General features: G+C 42.7%; 1 protein-coding gene across 3 annotated transcripts in view; it reads left to right on the top strand.

Moving 5' to 3' along the window:
- CDH16 (cadherin 16) overlaps nucleotides 1–19,641 on the top strand; it is a 127,551-nt gene that overhangs the window by 64,133 nt on the left and 43,777 nt on the right. For all 3 annotated transcript variants that reach the window (XM_019505556.1, XM_019505557.1, XM_019505555.1), the window contains exons 8-12: nucleotides 2,239–2,364; nucleotides 4,486–4,636; nucleotides 5,365–5,595; nucleotides 7,288–7,364; nucleotides 13,709–13,897. In XM_019505556.1, the coding sequence (XP_019361101.1) occupies nucleotides 2,239–2,364; nucleotides 4,486–4,636; nucleotides 5,365–5,595; nucleotides 7,288–7,364; nucleotides 13,709–13,897 (774 nt within the window). The remainder of the gene's footprint in view (nucleotides 1–2,238; nucleotides 2,365–4,485; nucleotides 4,637–5,364; nucleotides 5,596–7,287; nucleotides 7,365–13,708; nucleotides 13,898–19,641) is intronic.

Raw genomic sequence — 19,641 nt, 5'->3', positions numbered from 1 at the left:
CTCTTAGGCTTACTTTAGACACACGAATGTCCTCTTCCATTAGTACTCTGCTCACATATGCACCTGAAGAAGCACAGGCATGGTCTGTAATTTTTATATTAATAGCAGGTTGCAGTAGTCTGGATGCTCGAAAAAGCAGGCTGATTTTAAGTGGGAGTGCAAGAAGCATTATTGCTACATGCTCTTAAGTGAGGGCTGATAAACGTGTTTCATCCATTTTGTAGTATTAAAAACACTCACACTCCTGTTTCACAGGCTAAAGTTTCTATTTATTTATGTCATTGAGTCTTACAATTCAATACCAGACTTTCCATTCATCCCCCCTACAAAGAGAAAGCTCTCATATTGCTGGATTGTCCCTGCTTTTTTTGTCCAGACCTGCCTGACTTGCCGGTAAAGCTCTCCCTATTCCAGCAATAGCAGACAGACGGAGTAGTCTAATGTACAGAAACCTGCTGTTGTTCTGTTTACTGGAACTCCAAGGGGAATCCCTCAGGAATGAGAGGATGGAGAGGAAATAAAAAAGGCTGCTTAAAATAACGTTCTTATTTTAAACATAGCGCACAGATTGCACTCTGTCCCTTGTGGCAAGTCAAGTAGTGCAGTAAGGGAGCTTTTCACTCACGTGACTGCATCTGCATAGTTTGGGAATACTGTCATATGGCTTAAGAGGCACCAAATCTAAACAAAGTCACCCAAGAAACACATTAGCGCTAACATAAACAACGCAGATGTTTAAATTAGAATGAGGCCTCCGTAATGGCTTCTGTTATTTTGAGACCCGATGAAGTATTACACACATCCCATTTATAACAGTTACCTTCTACTTTCTCCTTGTTAGGAACTGTTTTGCACCCATGGAGCTGAAAGGGTTTATGCCTTGTAAAAACAAATGACAGGCTATATTTCACCCAGGCTGCACAGTCTAAACACAAGTGTTTGTAGCTACAACATTTCCATGGCAACAGTAAAAAATGCAGTTATAATTTTCTCTGAGTTTGCTTGTTCACCTGCCCTTATAACAACTCCCTTAAAATTGTTTATTGCTTTTCACCAGTGCAATGTTGTAGGTATTTTTAGCTCTAGTAATTTAATTTTGGATTTAAATCAATCTGAAAATGATTAAACTTTTGCTTTGGCAAAGTATATCAGGCAAACCTTTTGCTGATTTGATTTTGTTTTGGCTGTTAGAATATACAGATTATTCTATGTAACTTAAAGGAAGTCTGTCCCAAAGTTTCAGTTTAAGTTATTTTTGGCTAGCAATTGAAACATTATTAGCCATTTTGAGTTTAATTTATACAACTGTTTCTGGCTGGGATACGGCGGGTATTTGGAATCTCTTGTCAGCAGCCAGAATCTCAGTTTGATCTTAAAATGCATTTTACTGAAGGGACTCAAAACACGGTCATAAACAAGCATTCAAGCTTTGCAGGCAGAAGGTAAGCAAGAACGTTGTCCATTTTACAGGAACCGTAGCACAGGCATTAATGATGGCCTGACATTCAGGAGTGATGTGCACTTACAGCCTCAATTAGATTCAAAAGAAGATGCTCAGTTTGGAAAAAAAAATCAAGCTATAAGTGGCTTGTTAATGGACATACCATGAGTTTGACAGAAATGAGACTACAGCCCAGTATTTTTGAGTCATGCTGTAGTAGCAAACCACATCTCTAGCATTTTCAGATAATATAAATATACGTAAGTTTTTTGTGGCAAACTTCATTAGCTTGATTGTTAGCTACATCTGCTCTAATGGCAGCTGTAGCTACCATACTTGAGCTAGAAGGTCAGAACAGTGCTGGTTTCTCCAATTCTCACCCCTATATCTACCTTCTTGAAAAGATGAATTTGGTATTTGTGAAATGTGCTGGGCTGATACAGCCACAGAAAAGCATTCTCTGTTCATTATCCAAACAGATAAAAACAGGGGCGGCAACAGTACAAAACTACCCCACTTTGCACTGAACCGAATGGATGAGTTTAAAGGTGGGAGGGTTGTACATTTTCTATGTCTAGTCACTCTCCTATCTCTTCTGCGGATGCTAACAAAGGTACCAGGTATTCATTATTGTGCTGGTGGCTTTAGGTGATGATCAGGTGTTCACTGGGACCAACTCACGTCCTCGGTGCACTTTTTGTCGATGAAACAACTGTATTTCAATATTGCTGCTATTGTTGTTCCTTGGAACTTGGTGTGCTGCTTCTTTGTGTGAATGTTTGTTCCCTTGATTCCAGGTTCACTGGAACAGCAAAGAAGTCCATTACTCTCTGAAAGACAATTTCCCTCAGGGTCTTTTTTCAATTGACCCAGCAGGAAACATCTATGTGACACAAGAGCTAGACAGGGAAAGTCAAGCAGAGGTAAGCATGAATGGAGGGATTAACCAGTTCAGAAGCTTTAGCACAGCTCCCTTAATAAGCACTCAGAGATCTGGTGAAGGAGAAGATTCCCTTGCTAATTATTCACCAACAAAACTGCATGTTTTGAAGAAGAAAGAGCTTTAAACTTTGGGCCATGAGACAAAGGCACTCAATACTGTAGTAGCTAGGCACCAGCGGATATTGCCTTCAGCTTGGGGAGGTAGGGTAATGCTATTACACATTTTACAGCTGGAAAATCAAGGCATGAGGTAAGGTTAAGTGACCTGCCTAAAATGACCGAACCAGGATTTATGGTAAACCCAGTTCTTTGTTTTACCCCCTGGATTAATCTTCCTCTTCTATTAAGGACAGATTCTGCTAGTGCATCTCTACTGAGAGCACTGTGCTAGTGTAAGTGTGAGTAAGATTCAACTCCTGAGGGTGAAAATACTAATCTCCCAAATAAAAGTACGCTGGTATTTTGTTTCATCCAGATATAATATAATGGCACTAATGATATTATCTGAATTATTGAGCCAATTTTATTTTGTCCTCTACTTGCTCATACAGTTGTTCCCACTGGGCCCATTGTGAGATCTTCAGCCATACTAGTTTCAGTCATTATCCTAATGAGTTCCGTAAATATGAGTAATAGTAAAGGGTTCAGGCTTTGGCTCGCTGAATAGAAGAGGGGCAGGTTATGGGCCATTCTATATAGTGGTGAATCTTCAATGCAGGTGGAGGGTATAGATAGCTGTCTGGGACCATTCCTGAGCCAAAGAGATGTGAGGGGCTAGAATATGGCTATGCATAAGCAATAAGTGGATGCAGTTACCTTCACGAGTCTCTTCTGAATTTGCCCTCCAGTAACCATTTGGATGTGGAGCTCAGCCTAACTCAAGGATATGGCCCTTCGTCTTTAGGTTAATAGGAAGCAGTATCCTGACCACATGCTAAGTGTCAAGCTTTTCCAAGGAGATGAGGCAGAATAGAAGCTGATGATTTTCCAGTGATATGAGAACACATGGCCTTAGGTATTTATAGAAAGACCCCTGGGACTTCCATATATCTGGGCTGACTTCAAATCAGCATCTGGGTGACTAGCATCTATTTTTCACTATCAGCAATATGAGTTTTTAACTTCAAGCTATAGATTCTTATCTCTGGAACGTATAAAAGCTGGGAGCGCTGCATGCAACTGGTTTGTAGCTTTGACATGAGGGTTGAAGACAGTTATAAAAATAAACCTTTGGCACACTATCATTTGAATAGTGCTAAATAGTTGCCTGTGCACTTTTTAAACAGGGTGCAATTGTGGTCTCACTCTGTGACTTACTATTGCAGAGGTGATTGTATCTTATGTTACGGAGAGAAACACATTTTGGTGAAGCTTAGTAGGGCAGGTATACAAAAAACTTACCACAGGACAAAAGGGTTTTACCAGACAGCAGTTGTCTGGATGCTCCTAGCCCACAGGAAGAAGCAGCTGAGCTCAGGTAGTTTAGCTGTCAGTGCAGTAAGAGCAGGCCCACCAGCAGTTACTACTGAGTAACTGATGCATGGAAAACTGCTGCCCTGTTTTCCCCCCCACAATAAATTGTTCATGTGTCCATACCCTTAGTTTCCAAATGAAACTGCTGTTTATAGTGCCCACTGTCATGGTCCATAGGCAGCACACAGTAACATAAGAATTAATTTTTTATGGATCATTTCCCCCAGCTGGAGGGACAATCTGTAGGGAGGAGGAAGGAGAGAGTTTAAACAGAGGACCTTTGTTGGAAAAAGGAGTGAAGGGGAAGGCCTTATGTAATCCAAAAAAAGCTTACTAAAAAAGTGCTGGACAACATAATAGTGATAAATAGTGGGTATAATTTAACACTGACATGTCCTTGTTATAATTCTAAAGAAATTACTGCACTTTCTACTAAACGCTATTGGCTTTTAGTTTCAGTTCTTTATAACTCCCTTTTACTTTACAGAATCGTATAGATTACATCCATATTTCACTCACCAAGACTTTCCTTAAGAAAAAATATAAATATTTAGTTCTGCTAAAATGAATAAGGTTGGCAAAGCTGATTAATTATGCATTTTCTTATGCATCAATTTGAATATTACTAGTATGAGATTCAAGTTTTTGCTGAGAACCAGGATGGCGTGCTGTACAGTGATCCACTACTGCTGCTGCTAACGGTGCTGGATGAGAATGACAACGTGCCAGTCTTCACCCAGGACGTTTATCAGGTAGCAATTGAAGAGAACACAGCCAAAGGTAAGAGCTGTCCTTATGCAGCACCACAGGTTGTTAAACTGTTATGGTGGCCAACATATGGCTGGCAGGACTGCTGATATGATGCTTAGGGTCCAGCTGTGCAATTCTTACCCAGGAGAGACTTCAATGAGAGGCTTGCCTGAGTAGGAGCTGCAGGAACAAGTCCATTAATCAGGCCTACACATGAGGCAGAAGGTATAATTAAAATATGCATAGATTTAAAGCCAAAAGGGCCTTCTCATCTAGTTGACCTAGTTTTAAAAAAACTTGACCCCTCCCACTCCTCCCAAAAACCAAAACAACCCACACCCTCAAGGAAAGGCTAGGAGGAGACCTTGTTCCTGTCAGTCATTTTGTGAGCAGTTTCACGATGTAGGTCTTGTCCAATTAAGCTCTCCCTTTCTTTTCCACCTCAAAACAAGAATAATTTCACATGTTCCCTTTTTTCTAGATTCTTGTTCTGTTGCACCATCATGAGGATGTAATTCACTCTCATATTTATTAAATTCTGAATATTAAATAGGTGTTGTCCCAAACTGCAGATCCAAACGCATTGAGTTTGGGAAATGTTTGGATCTGATTCTAATCTTTGCAGATTGGGCCATCTCTTATAGGAAACTAACAATCAAGATGTGCACCTCTTTTACAAAGGCAATTTTCAATTGCTTTTGTAATGGTGCCTTACTTTACTGGGAATCAGTGATTTTTTTTTTTTGTCCTGTGTGCAGGAAGTGAGATCATCACAGTCAAGGCAGAAGATATTGATGACCCACATACTAACAATGCAAAAATTGTATATGAAATATTGAGCCAGAAGCCTCGAGCATCAACTGGCTTTTCATTTCATATTGGCAATGAAACTGGAATAGTAACACTTCAGGACTCTGGCCTGAAGGCCAGTGCTGTGAAGCAGTACCACCTCCTTGTTCTAGCGGCAGACCGTGTTGGGCACGAGGGCGGTAAGTCTGCTTACAGATCATAGCCTCTGGTCAGTGGTTTATCATCAGGCAATAACAACTCCTAATGTGAGAGAAACTCATCTGAAGCTGCCACTCCCCCAGCTCAGTACAGTGATCAAATTGCACATGGCATGAAATTGTCACAATATTATGTACCCCTTCCAGGGCAGAAATTCAACAGGTTCAAAAATGGCTGTTATTCTAGGGAGTAACTGTTCAATATAGTGGGCCCTTCACACATACCTATTTAGCCAGAGGCCCTTCACACACACCTATTTAGCCAATGGCTGTCATGGCCATTTGGATTCGAAGTACATATTTATTATTCTGCCCACTATGATGAAGCAGGATGATTATCTAGCGATCACCAGTGACACACCCCTGTTACAGCTCCTGTTCCAGCAGCTACAAGTCACAGCATGCAGCACAAGTCGTGATGCTTGGTATTTCTGTAGCATCGCATGTGGGGATATCAAGGCACTTTAGAAATACTGTAAATCTCCATTTACTTAGCAGCAATATTTCTCTAGGAAACATTTTCCCAACTATGTATTCAGATGGCACAGCAACAGCTATCTAGGAGCAACAAAACACCAGGGCATCAACTTGTTGCTAGTAACAAGCTTTAACTGAATTGAAGGCTACTTGTGAACCTACCTGTGCAGGGGGCAAGAGTGTCAGAGTCCCTGTATTTTTCTGTACAGGATACTGGCATTGCCATACTCTATGCAGGGCTGGGAGGAAAAGTAGCTACTGGTAGGCTGCGAAGTAGACAGTCAAGGCAAAGAGTGAGTGGAGCATTATGTCTGTCCCACAATGGGCGGACCTGTACAGCTAACCTAGTGGGGACAGAACCAGTTACTGCCTCTAGGAGAAAGGCAGAAACCTGGGTCTGTCAGAATCACAGGCTGGCTCCTGCCTTGTCCTTGGCATGGCAAAGGGGGAAGTTCTCCAGCACTTTTTCAGGCTGCACTGTGACGTTTCAGTCCATTTAATTTTGTGATTCTGTGAAGCAGAGGAGTATTACAAAGCTTTTGTACAATTGGGTGAGATGCCTTATCCAAGGTCCTAGAACACAAGGGCCAGATTCTCAGCTGGTGTAAATCACTCTAATCAGATCAGTGTTATTGGGTCAACAGGCACCCACTGAGCATCTGGTCTCCACTTCATCCGGTAACCAGCATGCCATGATTCCTCTCGCACGTAGACTATGTTGTTAAGCACATTGCAGTCCACAGAGGAAAGTACCTATCCAAACAATCACATATCCTAGAGACATAGTACAAGGAAGGGCAGGGCAAGACTTAGAGTACAGAAGAGAGGTCAGGGAAACATTTATTTTTAATAAATAAAAATAACAAGTAAAATACTTTCTATGTGTGATGGGTTTGGTGTGTGCATGAAAACACACAAGAAAATGCAGGTAATTCTGGATTTATGGAAGTAATATTTTAAATCCAATTCATCGTGTCTACTCAGATCATTCCAACATTGCTCTCCTGGTTTCTGCTGTCTTTAGATCCCAAACAGAGCTTAAATACAAACATGAGATTATCTCTCGGCAAAAGCGCAGTATTGTAGACACAGCAGAAGGCATCCCAGATACTACCCCTTTGAAAAGAGTCTGCTCCTTTTTCAGGGATTTACTTTTGGTCAAGAAATCCTAAAAAGCTCCCCTGTTTCTGTTTCCAGGTCTCAACAGCACTTGCATTGTGTTTATTACCGTTCTGGATGTAAATGACAATCCTCCTGTGTTCTCCCAGACAAAGGTAATTTTCTATGTGGAAATGATTATCATGAAATCCCTACCCTGGATAACAGCATGTGGTTTACCATATTGTAGATCCATGACTGGGAAGGTGCAACATAGACTGAAAGACATTCACAGGCACGTGGCCCACAAAGTGATTATTATTACAGTAGTGTAAAGGCACATGTCCTAGTCTCTTGACCATTCTCTTCACGAAGAGAACACAGAAGAGCTTCAACCGTCCATCCAAGAGATAAAAATGCACAGTGAGAGGGTTATGAATGAATGATGTAATTTATCTAGGTGTTAGAGTTAACAAGCTAGAATTAGTGGGAGTGGGCAGGTACATACATGGTTGTGACGCATATGGCTGCGCACATGCATACATATTTTTGCATAGGTATGAGTGTGTGGATGCCTATAATTGTTTCATATCTATGGCGAGTACATAGATGTCCGTACCTGTGTGCTGATATATTTATATAGGTGATGGATATACTCTTGGATTGGTGCATTCAAATATGGCTGTGTTTTTGGCTGGCAGCATGTGCGGGGAAAAATCCTGTTTTTTTTAAAGAGGACTCGTGCCTCACCAACCTATCAGAGTTCCTCAAGGTACCAAAAAAAATGCAAAAAAAATGCAGATTCTAAAGATCCAGTTGATAATGTATATCTGGACTTCCAAAAAGCCTTTGACAAAATCCAAGATCAAGGACATTGGGCTATCATGGGATTACAGGGAAGGCTTACTTGTGGGTCAGAAAATAGAACGTGTATAAATGATCAGTTTTCAAAACGGAAAGAAGTAAACTGTGGGGTCCTCCAGGGATATGTGTAGGGACTAGTGCTGCTTAATGCATTCATAAATGATCTGAACAGAGTGGATAGAGAGGTAGCCAAGTTTGCAGATGATGAAATTATTCGGGGGATAAGACTAAGCTAGACTGCTGAGAACTGTAGAAAGATCTCATAAAATTTAGCTAAGGAGCAACACAATGGAAAATAAAATTGAATCTTGGTAAGTTCAAAATCATGCCCATGGGAAAAATACTCAAAATATGCATAAGCAATGATGGGCTTCACCTGAAATGTTACCACAGAGGAAAGATGTCTCGGGGACATTGTGGATAGTTCATTAAAAACCATCAGCTCAGTGTTCAGCAGCAGTCAAAAAGACAAATAAAATGTTAGGAATTATTAATAATTGAATGGTAAGCTATTCCTCTTTATAAATCCATGGTCCATCCATATCTTGAATACTGTATGTAGTTTTGGTTCCCACACTTCAAAAAGATGATAGAAAAACTAGAAAAGGTACAAAAAAGGGCCAGAAAGATGATCAGGGATATGGACAGACTCCATATAAGGAGAAAACAAATAGGCTAGGAGCTTTCAAAATAGGACAGACATGCTTGAGGGAGGAATATGATAGAGGTTTACAGAATATTAAGCAGTGCAGAAAAAGTAATTAGGGACTTATTTACTATCTCTCATAGTACTAGAACTAGGGGACATAAAACAAAACTATTAGGTAGTAAGTTTAAAACTAACAAAAGGAGACTTTTTTCACACAGAATGTAATTAACTTGTGGAACTCATTGGATGAGATGTTGTGGAGGCTGGTAGCATAACCCAGTTCAAAAGGTATCGGGCCAGTTCTTGGAGGAGGTGTCCATCAGTAGATACTGAATACAGTACAACTTCCTAAACCTCAAAGGGCTGAAAGCTGCAGTGGGAGAGGAGCAGAGCACGGAAAATTTCGGACATGCCCTGTTCACCTTCCCTGTTAGTATCCACAGCCACCCTGTGAAAAAGGATAATGGCCTAGATGGACCCATGTCTGACCCAGTGAATGGCATTTCTTACGTTCGAAGGTGCAAGTGGGATATACGTGCAGGGGTGTTTGCGTGTATATGATGTATGTGGGTCCTGCATGGATGAATAGATGGTTGAAAAGATATTTGTATGGAAACAAACAGCTATAGTTTTCCTCCCTCTCACCCCAAAACAAGAGTCTACTCAGAAATCCCAACTGGAGGAAGCTGTGTGTGGCAAGTTCAGGCCCCAGGGGCAGCCGTAACACTGTCTGGTGGCCACATGGCTCCTTCCCTACTCCAGCTCTGTGGGTACTCTCGCCTTTCTCCCACCAGCTACACCTTGATGGAATTAGTTGATTTGTAAAAAGGGAGGCTGCCCTAGGGTCCCAGAGCGAGCCCTCATCTTTCTGCCAGCTAGCAGGTCCCTCCCAGACCCCACTGGTCCCAGTCCTGCCCCTCCTGGTCTGTCTGTGCCCCCACAGGGCACCTACTGCCTTAAGGGCTAATGTGACCTCCTTCCACCCCTACAGCCTCATCCAGGGCTGGCAGATGTTACCAGTCATCACTTCAGGCCTCCACACCCTTGTTGGGGCTTCTGCCTTCCCAGCTTCAGCCCCTTTTATCTGGATGGGTTCCTCTCTATGTCGGTCCACTGCACCGGACCTGGTTTCTGGGCTCCAGTCCCTGTCTAGCCTTTCTCTCAGGCTGTGGGCTTCCGGCCCCACAGGCTTTGCCCTTCTCCATTTACTGCCTGCCTGGTCCTGAGCCCTGGCCCCTGGCCAGGCTCCAAAACTGTGCATGCTCCCAGGCACGAATTGTATGTAGTTCACCCCTCAGACACCCCACTGTGGGCTAAACCCCAGTGTACCCTCAAGCACCCCTCTGTGGGCTCCTCAGCCACACACAGCCTACCCGTGTAAAGCTTCAACAAAAACATAATCCCACTGATACCTGTAGGGCTTTCTGCCTGCAGGGTCAGACTGCCCTCAGCAACTGTCTTTACGTGCCTCTGAACCCTCACGCCTTCCTGTCGGATTTAGGCCTGATGACAAGCCTACCTCTCTGTGGTGTCTTAGGGAGCTGCTTGCAGCTCTTTGCTCCTGGGCAGCCTGGATGTCTGTCCCTGGTGCAGCTCACTGCTGGTAGCTAGCTCTCTGGCAGTTCACCTGCTTCCTACCTGCCAGCCCAGCCTGCTGCATCATCCCTTCAAGTAACAGGAGTCTCTGGATCCCTGTGACAGTGTGTCTATGGCTGGACATTCAAAAAGCTGGAACCTGGATTGATTCAATCTTTGCAGGTTAGTCTAACCTACCTAGGTTAAATTGATTTGTAATAGTGCAGACATTCCCTCTGGACTGAGGAAATGCCGGCACACGCCTGCAGTGTGTCAGGCCAGAGGCCTAGGGGCACTAGAGCACGCTCTCAGCTGCAGGGAAGCCGTGCTGGGGAGGGGAGGGGGGGGACATGGCTAGTCCAGCAGTAGTCTTGGTTGAACTGGCCAGAGAGGGGTTTAATTCCCCCCCTCCACGTCCCACTGGCAGGGACCTGAACAGGGTCTGCCAGGCGCTTCCCACTTGCTGCAGTAGTGGTGGGTCCGGGCATGGCCAGACACCAGCTGGCATGGCCCCTAAGGCAGAGGGGGCAGGGAGCAGGGCTATTCCCCGCACTACCCCCACTGCCCCCAGGGGACCACAGCCAGGTCTGCTTGCCCTGACCACCACTGCTGCCGCTCACTCCCTGCTTGGAGCAAGTAGTGGAAGCCCCCTACTGCCCCTTCCACCAGATAGTGGGGGGGGGCAATAACTCCTTTGCCTGCCCCCCACCCAAGAGGGCCTGCCAGCCGGTGTCTGGCCCCGCTCCCACCTGGCCGCTGGAGCGGCGAGGGGGGAGTGACTGTGATGGGGCAGCAGCCACTGTCACCATTTCCCAGAGTGCAAGCCCCTTTCTGGTGAGGGGACCACGCTGCAAGACAGGAAAAGCTGTTCTGGCCCCCTCTGAGCCCCAGTTTCACCATGCACAGTCCGCTGCAGCTCTGCCCATCCCGCAGCACAGCGCCCATACTGGAAAGGGGCTTGCACTCCCTGACACCACAACAGGGACTGCTGCTTGAATCAAGGGCCCTGCCCCCTTGCCACTGCAGCAGCAGGGCGGGGGCGTGACCAGACGCTGGCTGGGAAGGCAGAGGCGGTAGTAGGGGGCTTATTTTGCCATTTGCCCCAAGCAGAGAGCAAGCAGCAGTAATGGTGGTCAGGGCAGTGGAGGTAGAGGGGGGAATAACCCTCCTCTCTGCCCCCTCTGCTTCGGTGGCCATGCCAGCCTGCCTCTGGCTGAGCCCAGCCCCGCTGCTGCAGCAGCAAGGGGGGAGCACCCAGCAAACCCAGCTTGGGTCCATGCCAGTGGGACAGGGGGTGGGGGAATTAAATCCTTCTCTTACCACTTCAACCAAGGTTACTCCCAGGGCTGGCCATGCCCCCCGCTGCTGTAAAACTTCTTCCCTGCTCCCTTCTGGGCCAGCATCTGCCCCTGCCTGTCCCTGCTCAGGCTGGGGAGCAGAAGGGCAGGGCCAGCCCTGCTTGGCTGGAGCACGGAGCCCAGCCCAGAGAGCATGCGGGGATGCTGGGGGACTCTGGCTTAACTTAAACCAGGAAGGGGTTTACAACAGACATTGCATAAACCAGTTTGAGTTCAATCAGTTAAGTCTGATACTACATTCAACCAGGTTTATTGCAAACAAGTTTTGGCAATACTGAAACTGGTTCATGTGCACTAAATGTCTGTTCTGTTACAGGTTTAAACTTCTTTCTGATCATTTAAACCAGTTTGTGTGTAAAGTCTGTCTCTAGCCCCAGTGGAAGTGCTTACATTCCCTCAGAGTTACAGGATTACCAACCCCTCATGTTCAAAAATCATGGATAAGCATGTTTCCCCGCCCCCTGCCAAATCATAAGATTGTGTTAAATAGTGTAACCTATAAAAAAAAAAAATATATATATATGGGGTACTTTTTACCTGCCTTCTAATTTTTAAATCTTTATCAAAGACTTGGGTCAAACCTATGACATTCTTTTTCTGTAGAGAAGGCCCAGAAATGTACTTTCTTTTATTTTTTAGTAAAAGCAGAGATTGTCACATCATCACCTGTCTCCAGGAGCAAAGGCTTTAAATAAAACATTAAATATCCAAGAATTCATAATGAAGGCATGTTTACTGACTGCATAAAGGCTGGTTAGGAATGTATGAAATGTTCCAAAGTGATTCATGACATTCTTAAGGCAGGTCAGAGAGTTTAGACCAACTGTACTAGCCTTGACAACGTTCCTTACACTGACAGCAACATTATTTTTAAAAGCCATGGTTCATTTGCTATAGACAAACTGCCCTGATTAACTGAGTACCGCTTCAAAAAGAATGACAACAGATTTTTCTTGCAATTTCAATATTACCTTCTTTTTTTTTTGTAGTACCACATGAGATATAAGGGCAAAATAAACACAGCGCAAAATAGAGAAGTGATTCTAAGATCTCTTGATTGTTATCAGGCCCATTAAGATGTTGTCAGTCTTATTATAGAAGGTGCAATGTTTGATCTCAGTTGGGACAGAATTTAAAAGATTAACACAGCAGGCTTGGAAACTTGACTCTGATAGCCAGCTGTTGAAGGAGTGCTGACATCTTACAGTGAAGCACCCTGGTGCACTGAATACGTATAAAGTTACCTTGGAGATTAAACACTTCCATATGTATACAGATATAATAAAGGCTAAGGAAAGAATTTTTAAGAGATATTAGCTTAACTTTGTACCCACTGGAAACAATGATAATATTTTCACTGACATTAGTAGACGCAGAATTAGACCAATGATAAGTGCTGGGGTTTTTTTAATTCCTTTAATATTTATATGTGAGACCTTGCTCTTTATCTTGAATGTTAATATGCTATTTCTAAGGTTAAAATAACAAATGTGTTTACAAATACTTTCAGATAAATAGTACTGGCAGGTCCCAGACCTGTCAGAATATAAAAAATGAATAGTGGAGATTCAGTATGGCCTTCAGATACCACACTAATTTATCCCATATATAAAAATTAGCTTCGTAGAACAGTGCATATAGCACATCCATGAAACAACATATTTATGTTGTTACTGTTAATCTCCTCCTTCTTGCCCCAGTCCCTGCTTTCCCTTGTTCCAGCTGCTTAGTATGTGTGTCCTAAATTTGATTCTAAGCTTGTTAGAGCATGGATAATTTCTTCTGCATCTTTGTGCAGTTCATAGCACAATATAGCCTGATTTATCTGAGGTCTCTATAATACTGAAAATAATAAAAATAGCATTAATGACCAGTTAATCAAATCCCAAATTAATGAAAGGAAGCAGTAAGATTATTGGACATAATTAATATGAACAATATAGGTATCTTTGGAAATCATAAAAACTTCTTGTTTTTCTACCACACTTAGAAGTGACATGTGAGAAGAGCTAAAACAAAAATATAAAAAAACTCCAAAAAATTTCTAACTGTTCTGTCATCTTTTTTAATGCAGTATGGCCCATTCCCTTTCCCTGAGGACACAGAAGTAGGTACACTAATAACAAGTATAACTGCAACTGATGAGGATGAAGAGAAGAGATTCAAGTCCATAGTTTTTGCTGTGGAATCAGGAAATGAAGACAGGACCTTCAGAATTGTAAATGAACCCCCAAATGGCACAGTCAGCATCTGGCTTGAACAGGTACCATGTGTTTTTAGTCTGGAATAAGGTTCTTGTGGTAGACATGTACAGTTCATCCCCAAAGGTTTACACAGTATTGGCTTAAATTAGTAGGCTGTCCCACAATTTAATTTACTCCTACTTGCCACCTCTGCTTACTACAATACACTTTTCCTTCAGCCTCTCCAGCACATTCTATTAAATTAAATTGTTGGAAATGTCTTTAAGTTTAACTGGCTGAAATTGAAGTCATATGTAACACATTGAAAGGTATGCTGTAATAACTAGGACTGTCTACACTCATCCCAGGTTCTAGTGATGTAACTCATACCCTAAGTGATCTGGAAACAGGTATAAATTACAATAATTTAGACTCAGTTGTGAATTAAACCCTGGGCTAGATGCTCATCTTCTAGCCATCAGAGTAAATCCAGAGTTCAGAATCTGCACTATTTTATTTTGCCATGTATCATCAGACTAACTCATCCACGAATTATTATGAAGTCAGTAGGTCTTGATAAGACAATGGAACTGCTCATAGCAACAGATGCAACAGAAGAGTGGTGGGCACTTTTAAGATGTAATACATTTTTATTTAGTCAGTACTCTGCCATTAATCATTATGGTTGTTTTACTCTGTTGTGGCACCATGTAAATAGCATTAGCACTGAATAGTCTGAACATGAAGGAATCTGACAAGTATTAAATGACATTTTATCCAAAGTAAATTAATTTATATTGGATGGTAGTGTTACATGACTATAGTCTATGCTTTAATAGGAGTTACGCTAGGTGCATCTACACATGCACTTTAATGCACATTAGCCTATTTTAATGTGCATTAAAGAGTTAGCAAAAAAAAATGCACTTTCACTAATGCACATTAAAATAGGCTGATGCACCTTTGTATAGTACCTCACAGTGGATATACTACATTTAATGCGCATTAGTAAAAGCACATTAATGAACGTGTAGACATGCCCACTGTGATTTAAAAGCAGCCCAGATCAAGTCATGCTCAGTCAATCTAAAGGGCTTTTCTTGTGAATGTTTAATGTAGAAAAAGTTTGTAAAAGATGGCAGAGTTAAAGTGTTGTATTGGGTCAGACTACAGCTGCACCAACCCGCTATCAGGTATCTTGCATCCACTTCAACTGAAAAGGGGAGGAGTGTATATGAAGAGACCATCTAAACTAATCTGTCCCCTGCTTCTCTTCCTTTATTGTTCCCAGAATTTGGAGGCCTTGGAAGTTCTAATTTGTAGGCTGCACCCCTAATTGCAGACCTGGGCCATATCTTCATGGTGGGGAGGACGCAAGGGAGGAACAAGTTATGGGCTATCCTAAAGAAAAACAAAAACAAAAAGCTAGCTCCAGTAAAGACATGCCCCTTTTGCTTTCCTGTAAAGTACAGCAGGCAGGCTCAGCGCTATATCCCTGCCTGAGGTTGACCTTGCCTGGGACATAGACACATGATTCTTTTACACCAGCATGTCTTATACTGGTAATAGCCTGGTTACCCTGAGTAAACCATAACCCTGGGATAAGCTCTAAAGAGATGACAACATTGTCCATCTGCCTCTCTAGTTTACCTCACAATAATACTAAAATGCCTCAATGTTATTTTTCCTCTTCAGATAACTCACATCTGTTAATTATCCTGCAACAACTTATTCTTTTTAAACAGTGAAGAGAAGAGCCTAGGTAGGGTTGCCCACCTGTCCTGTATTTAAAGGTGGGGGAGGGTCTAACATATGGTACCTGATTTTTCATGACCCGTGTTCAGTAAGGAATGACTAAAGAGTACCCTTTTTTCTACAACATTTTGCCTTCTTCAGCTAAGGATTTAGAAAAAGGGGCACAGCTTACTTCAGGTCCTGGTGAATAATGGCTTGCAGTTGAAAGCTTGTCTAACTTTATCCCAACTACATAATTACTCCAATAACAGAGATCACCCTAAAAATTTTTTGTCTTGCATAATTTCTGGACCATCACAGCTACAACAACACTCCTACACTACTATAAATAATTATGTCATTATATTTGTAAAAGCAACAGGGAGTAAAATTAATCCTGCTGTCATCTCCCTTAAAGAAGGAGATTCCCATTAGGAATCTTCACTCCTCACTCAGAATAACTTCCCATCGACTTCAGTGAGACTATTTTTGGGAAGGACTTTATAAGTCTTAGTAGGTCATCATGATCTATTTTTCTTCAGTATTTAAGGAATGAACAAAATCATTAAAAGTCAATGCAATTCTGACCTGGGACCATGAGTCACTAATAAGTAAAAGCAATAAAGGAAGGAGATTATCTTTTAGTAATTATATAATGCAGTACATCCTTATTGATTTATTTCTGTATAAACCAGTCTTACCTTTTTGTTGACGTCAGTAAAGGGTAAAACCTGGGCTTTTCATTGTCATCAGCAGAAGTGCTAATACACTTCAGCTGATGATCATTTAAATTTAAATAATATCCTCTCAGTGAGGTCAGCTACAGCAATACCTTTATACCTTTATACTACATGAGATGCTTAAAGCGCATTAATGTAGTGGGTAAAACCTGTATTAATGTGCTAATGTGCAGTAGAATTAGTCTCCTGTGCAATAACATTACCTCAAATGCATGTGCCACCATTACTGCATAGTAGTGCTGGTTACTGTGCATTTAGTTAGTACCTGTTATTAGAGGTAAAGTAACCATTGTGCATTAATGCACGTGTAGATGTGCCCACTATGTGCCATTCAAACATCGAGTTATATTCTTGACAAAAGTTAGTGACATAAGGCAAAATGAAAAATTTTAAAAATAAGGATAAAGAGTTTTCATCCAATAACCGATGTCAACCACTCTGCAGAAGCTTAGTCAATGTCATGTGACTTCAATTTTAGTACAATCTTTTAGAGCTTTGTGTATAGCACAGTGTTGAGAAGTATTTATTCAGAATCAGGCATTAAGGCTAAGTACAGACAGTCAAAACACCTGAGGATGAATTGATTCAGTCTTTGCAGGTTAGTGTAAGCTACAAAGATTGAACCAATAAGCAAATGAACAGATATTCACTTTTGATTCTGGAAATGCAGCCACATGCCAGCAGTGGCTCAAGCCAGAAGCTGGGGGACACTAGAGCATGCCTGCCAGCCATTGTCAAAGGGAAGTACTTTTGTACTTTTGGAAGTATTAAAGCACAGCACAGTATGGGTGGTTACTATGCTGTATGCGTGGCACATGGTTAGATTTTGCCACTATATCACCATAGTGGTGCACTATAACCAGGAAGCATGCCACTATGGCAACATAGCTGGCAGTCATGTGTAGACCCACATGATCGATACATTGCTGTAGCGTTCCATACAGTGCCATAGTGCATCACTACATCGCTGTACGTGTGGACATGCCCATTCAGAACCAAAAAAGATGAATGTGGCAGTCTGAGGTTCATGTGCTTAGCTGTGGGAAAACCCTGACAGCATGTCTTGCTTGACCCAGTGATTCACTTTCAAAAGCAAGATAGTCTGACTCAGACTCCAACAGACAAAGCTGGTTGTTTTCATTGGGAGCTGCCCGAGTTGCTGTTGAACCAAGATTCTCATGGTTTTTTGTTCTCTGGACCTCTCTTCTCAATGGAGAGACTGGATTGCCTGAGATCAGGCAGTTGGACACATACAATAATAGGAGACAATGGAGACAGTGTTGGAGACAGACAATAGTAGAGATGGGTATCCACAATGACAAAGGTAAGCACCAGGAAAGAAGTAGGAACCCTACACTACATGGTGAGAGCAGCCCAATCACAACAGTGCCATTTCAGTCTAGGAATGTATTTATTTGGTCTGTGTTTATAAAGTAGCCCTTAGAGAATGATGATGATTACATTAGTGTAATCTTATTTTAAGTCTTTCAGATAAATACTGACTTTTTTTTAGTGTTTGGTTAGCCCTAAGGGGTACTAATAATTCTACTTGGTCTCAGCACACTGTGGTTTGTGCGTAATCTTTGATGAAAGCCAGGCACCTCGGGAAGTAAATCAGTAACCACCCTGAATAGCTGAACAACCAGGCTTCCACCAAATCATCATGGTTCTTAGGATGCTCCTCCTTATTACTTCTGATTTGGGGCCTTTATTTTTCATCAGAAGTCATAGCTTGCTCAGTGGGGCTTCTCCATTCTCCCACGTTCCAACCATCTCTGCCACCATTAGGGCTGTTTTTGGTGGGGGAGAAACAGTGAAGAAGTTTGAGTTAATCTGATGGTTTTTAACATTTAAGGAATGAAAAAGCATATTTGTGTCAAGTGAAAAAATAAACAGCAGAATTGAACTACCACTAAAGTCCATCGTGAACAGAGAGGTGGTTTGTGCAGAAGATGGGGATCTAACACTGATTCTCTATGACCTTGGGTACCTTGTTTATTCAAGTTGCTTTGTTTCAGTTTTTCCCCATCTGAAAGATGGGGACAACAGTACTTGTTAACCTCAAAACTGTGGTTATCATTCTCTGTTAATATCTGTAAAAAACCCTTGGAGGCAAATGTATTCTATCAATTCTGACAGCAGTAGCATACTGTAGTTACATGTAAAAATGTTAGCCACTGGAATACATAGAGTGAAGTCAAACATTTTATAGGCTATAGTAATTTAAACTGACCTAGCACAAGTACATCACTTTAAAAACATTAATTGATTATTCTACTCAGGTTTGATCTTTTGCTCATTGGTGTCAATGTCAAAGCTCCCACTGATTTCAATGGTGCAGAATCAGTGTATTAGTAGTAGCCCTGATAAACAGACAGGCAAGCTGAAGCATAAATATTAAGTGACTTGAGCAAAGGCTTTATGACTGAGCACATGTTTAAGAATAGAATCAGTATTTCCTTGTTGCCAGTGCTATGCTTAACCACCAACAGAACATGCTTTGCCTCTGGAATAAAAGAGGGAGTAGAGTATCTTTGTATGTTGCCTCCTTTAAGAGATCCTATATTACAATCCAGCCACTGTTTAGTATTTTTGTTTAGTAAATTTGCCCTTTCTTATGATAGAGGCTATTATGATGCCAGAAACTCCACTGGTCCAGTTTACCACTTACAGAACTGTGGCAGGGCACTGCGGGTGCCTGCCACTTTAAGGGCCTGGAACTGGCAGCTAGCAGGTGCTGGATGAGGGCAGCCATTTTAGATTCAGGGCTGCCGCATTTTGCTGCTGGAAGCCAGGCAACAACATCACCTGGCTGGAGGGCTGCTGGTATCTTCTGGAGGTAAGGGAGGCGCTGTAGGAGATGGTCCCCCCTCCAGAGGCTCCTGGTCCTGGGTATGACCTAAAACTGCACCCTGCGGGGAGTGGATGGCCTGGTGGGGCTCTCAGTGGTGCAGGAGCCCCCAGGAAATGCCAGGCCAGTTACCACCCCAGTGAAAGGCTGGTTGGGGCTCCTTAATCCCTAGCCCCATGACTGGATGGGTGTGGCAGGACACTGTGTGTGCCTGCCACTTTAAGGGCCTGGAGCCAGGCAGCTGCCAGATGCCTAATGAGGGCAGCCATTTTAGATTCAGCGCTACCCATATAAACAAGGCAGTTCTGCTGCTGGGGAGCAGGCAACAACACTGCCTGGCCGGAGGGCTGCTGATATCATCTGGAGGTAAGGGAGGAGCTATAGGGGATAGATAGGAGGCTCCTGGTCCTGGGTTCGACCTAAAACTGCACCCTGCCTGGAGTGGGTGGCCTGGTGGGGCTCCCAGTGGCGCGGGAGCCCCCAGGAAATGCCAGGCCAG

Source organism: Gavialis gangeticus, unplaced genomic scaffold (genome assembly GCF_001723915.1).
Source record: "Gavialis gangeticus isolate Ggan-Ray unplaced genomic scaffold, GavGan_comp1, whole genome shotgun sequence".
NCBI classification, from domain to species: domain Eukaryota; kingdom Metazoa; phylum Chordata; order Crocodylia; family Gavialidae; genus Gavialis; species Gavialis gangeticus.
This window is presented reverse-complemented; position numbering and strand designations above follow the sequence as displayed.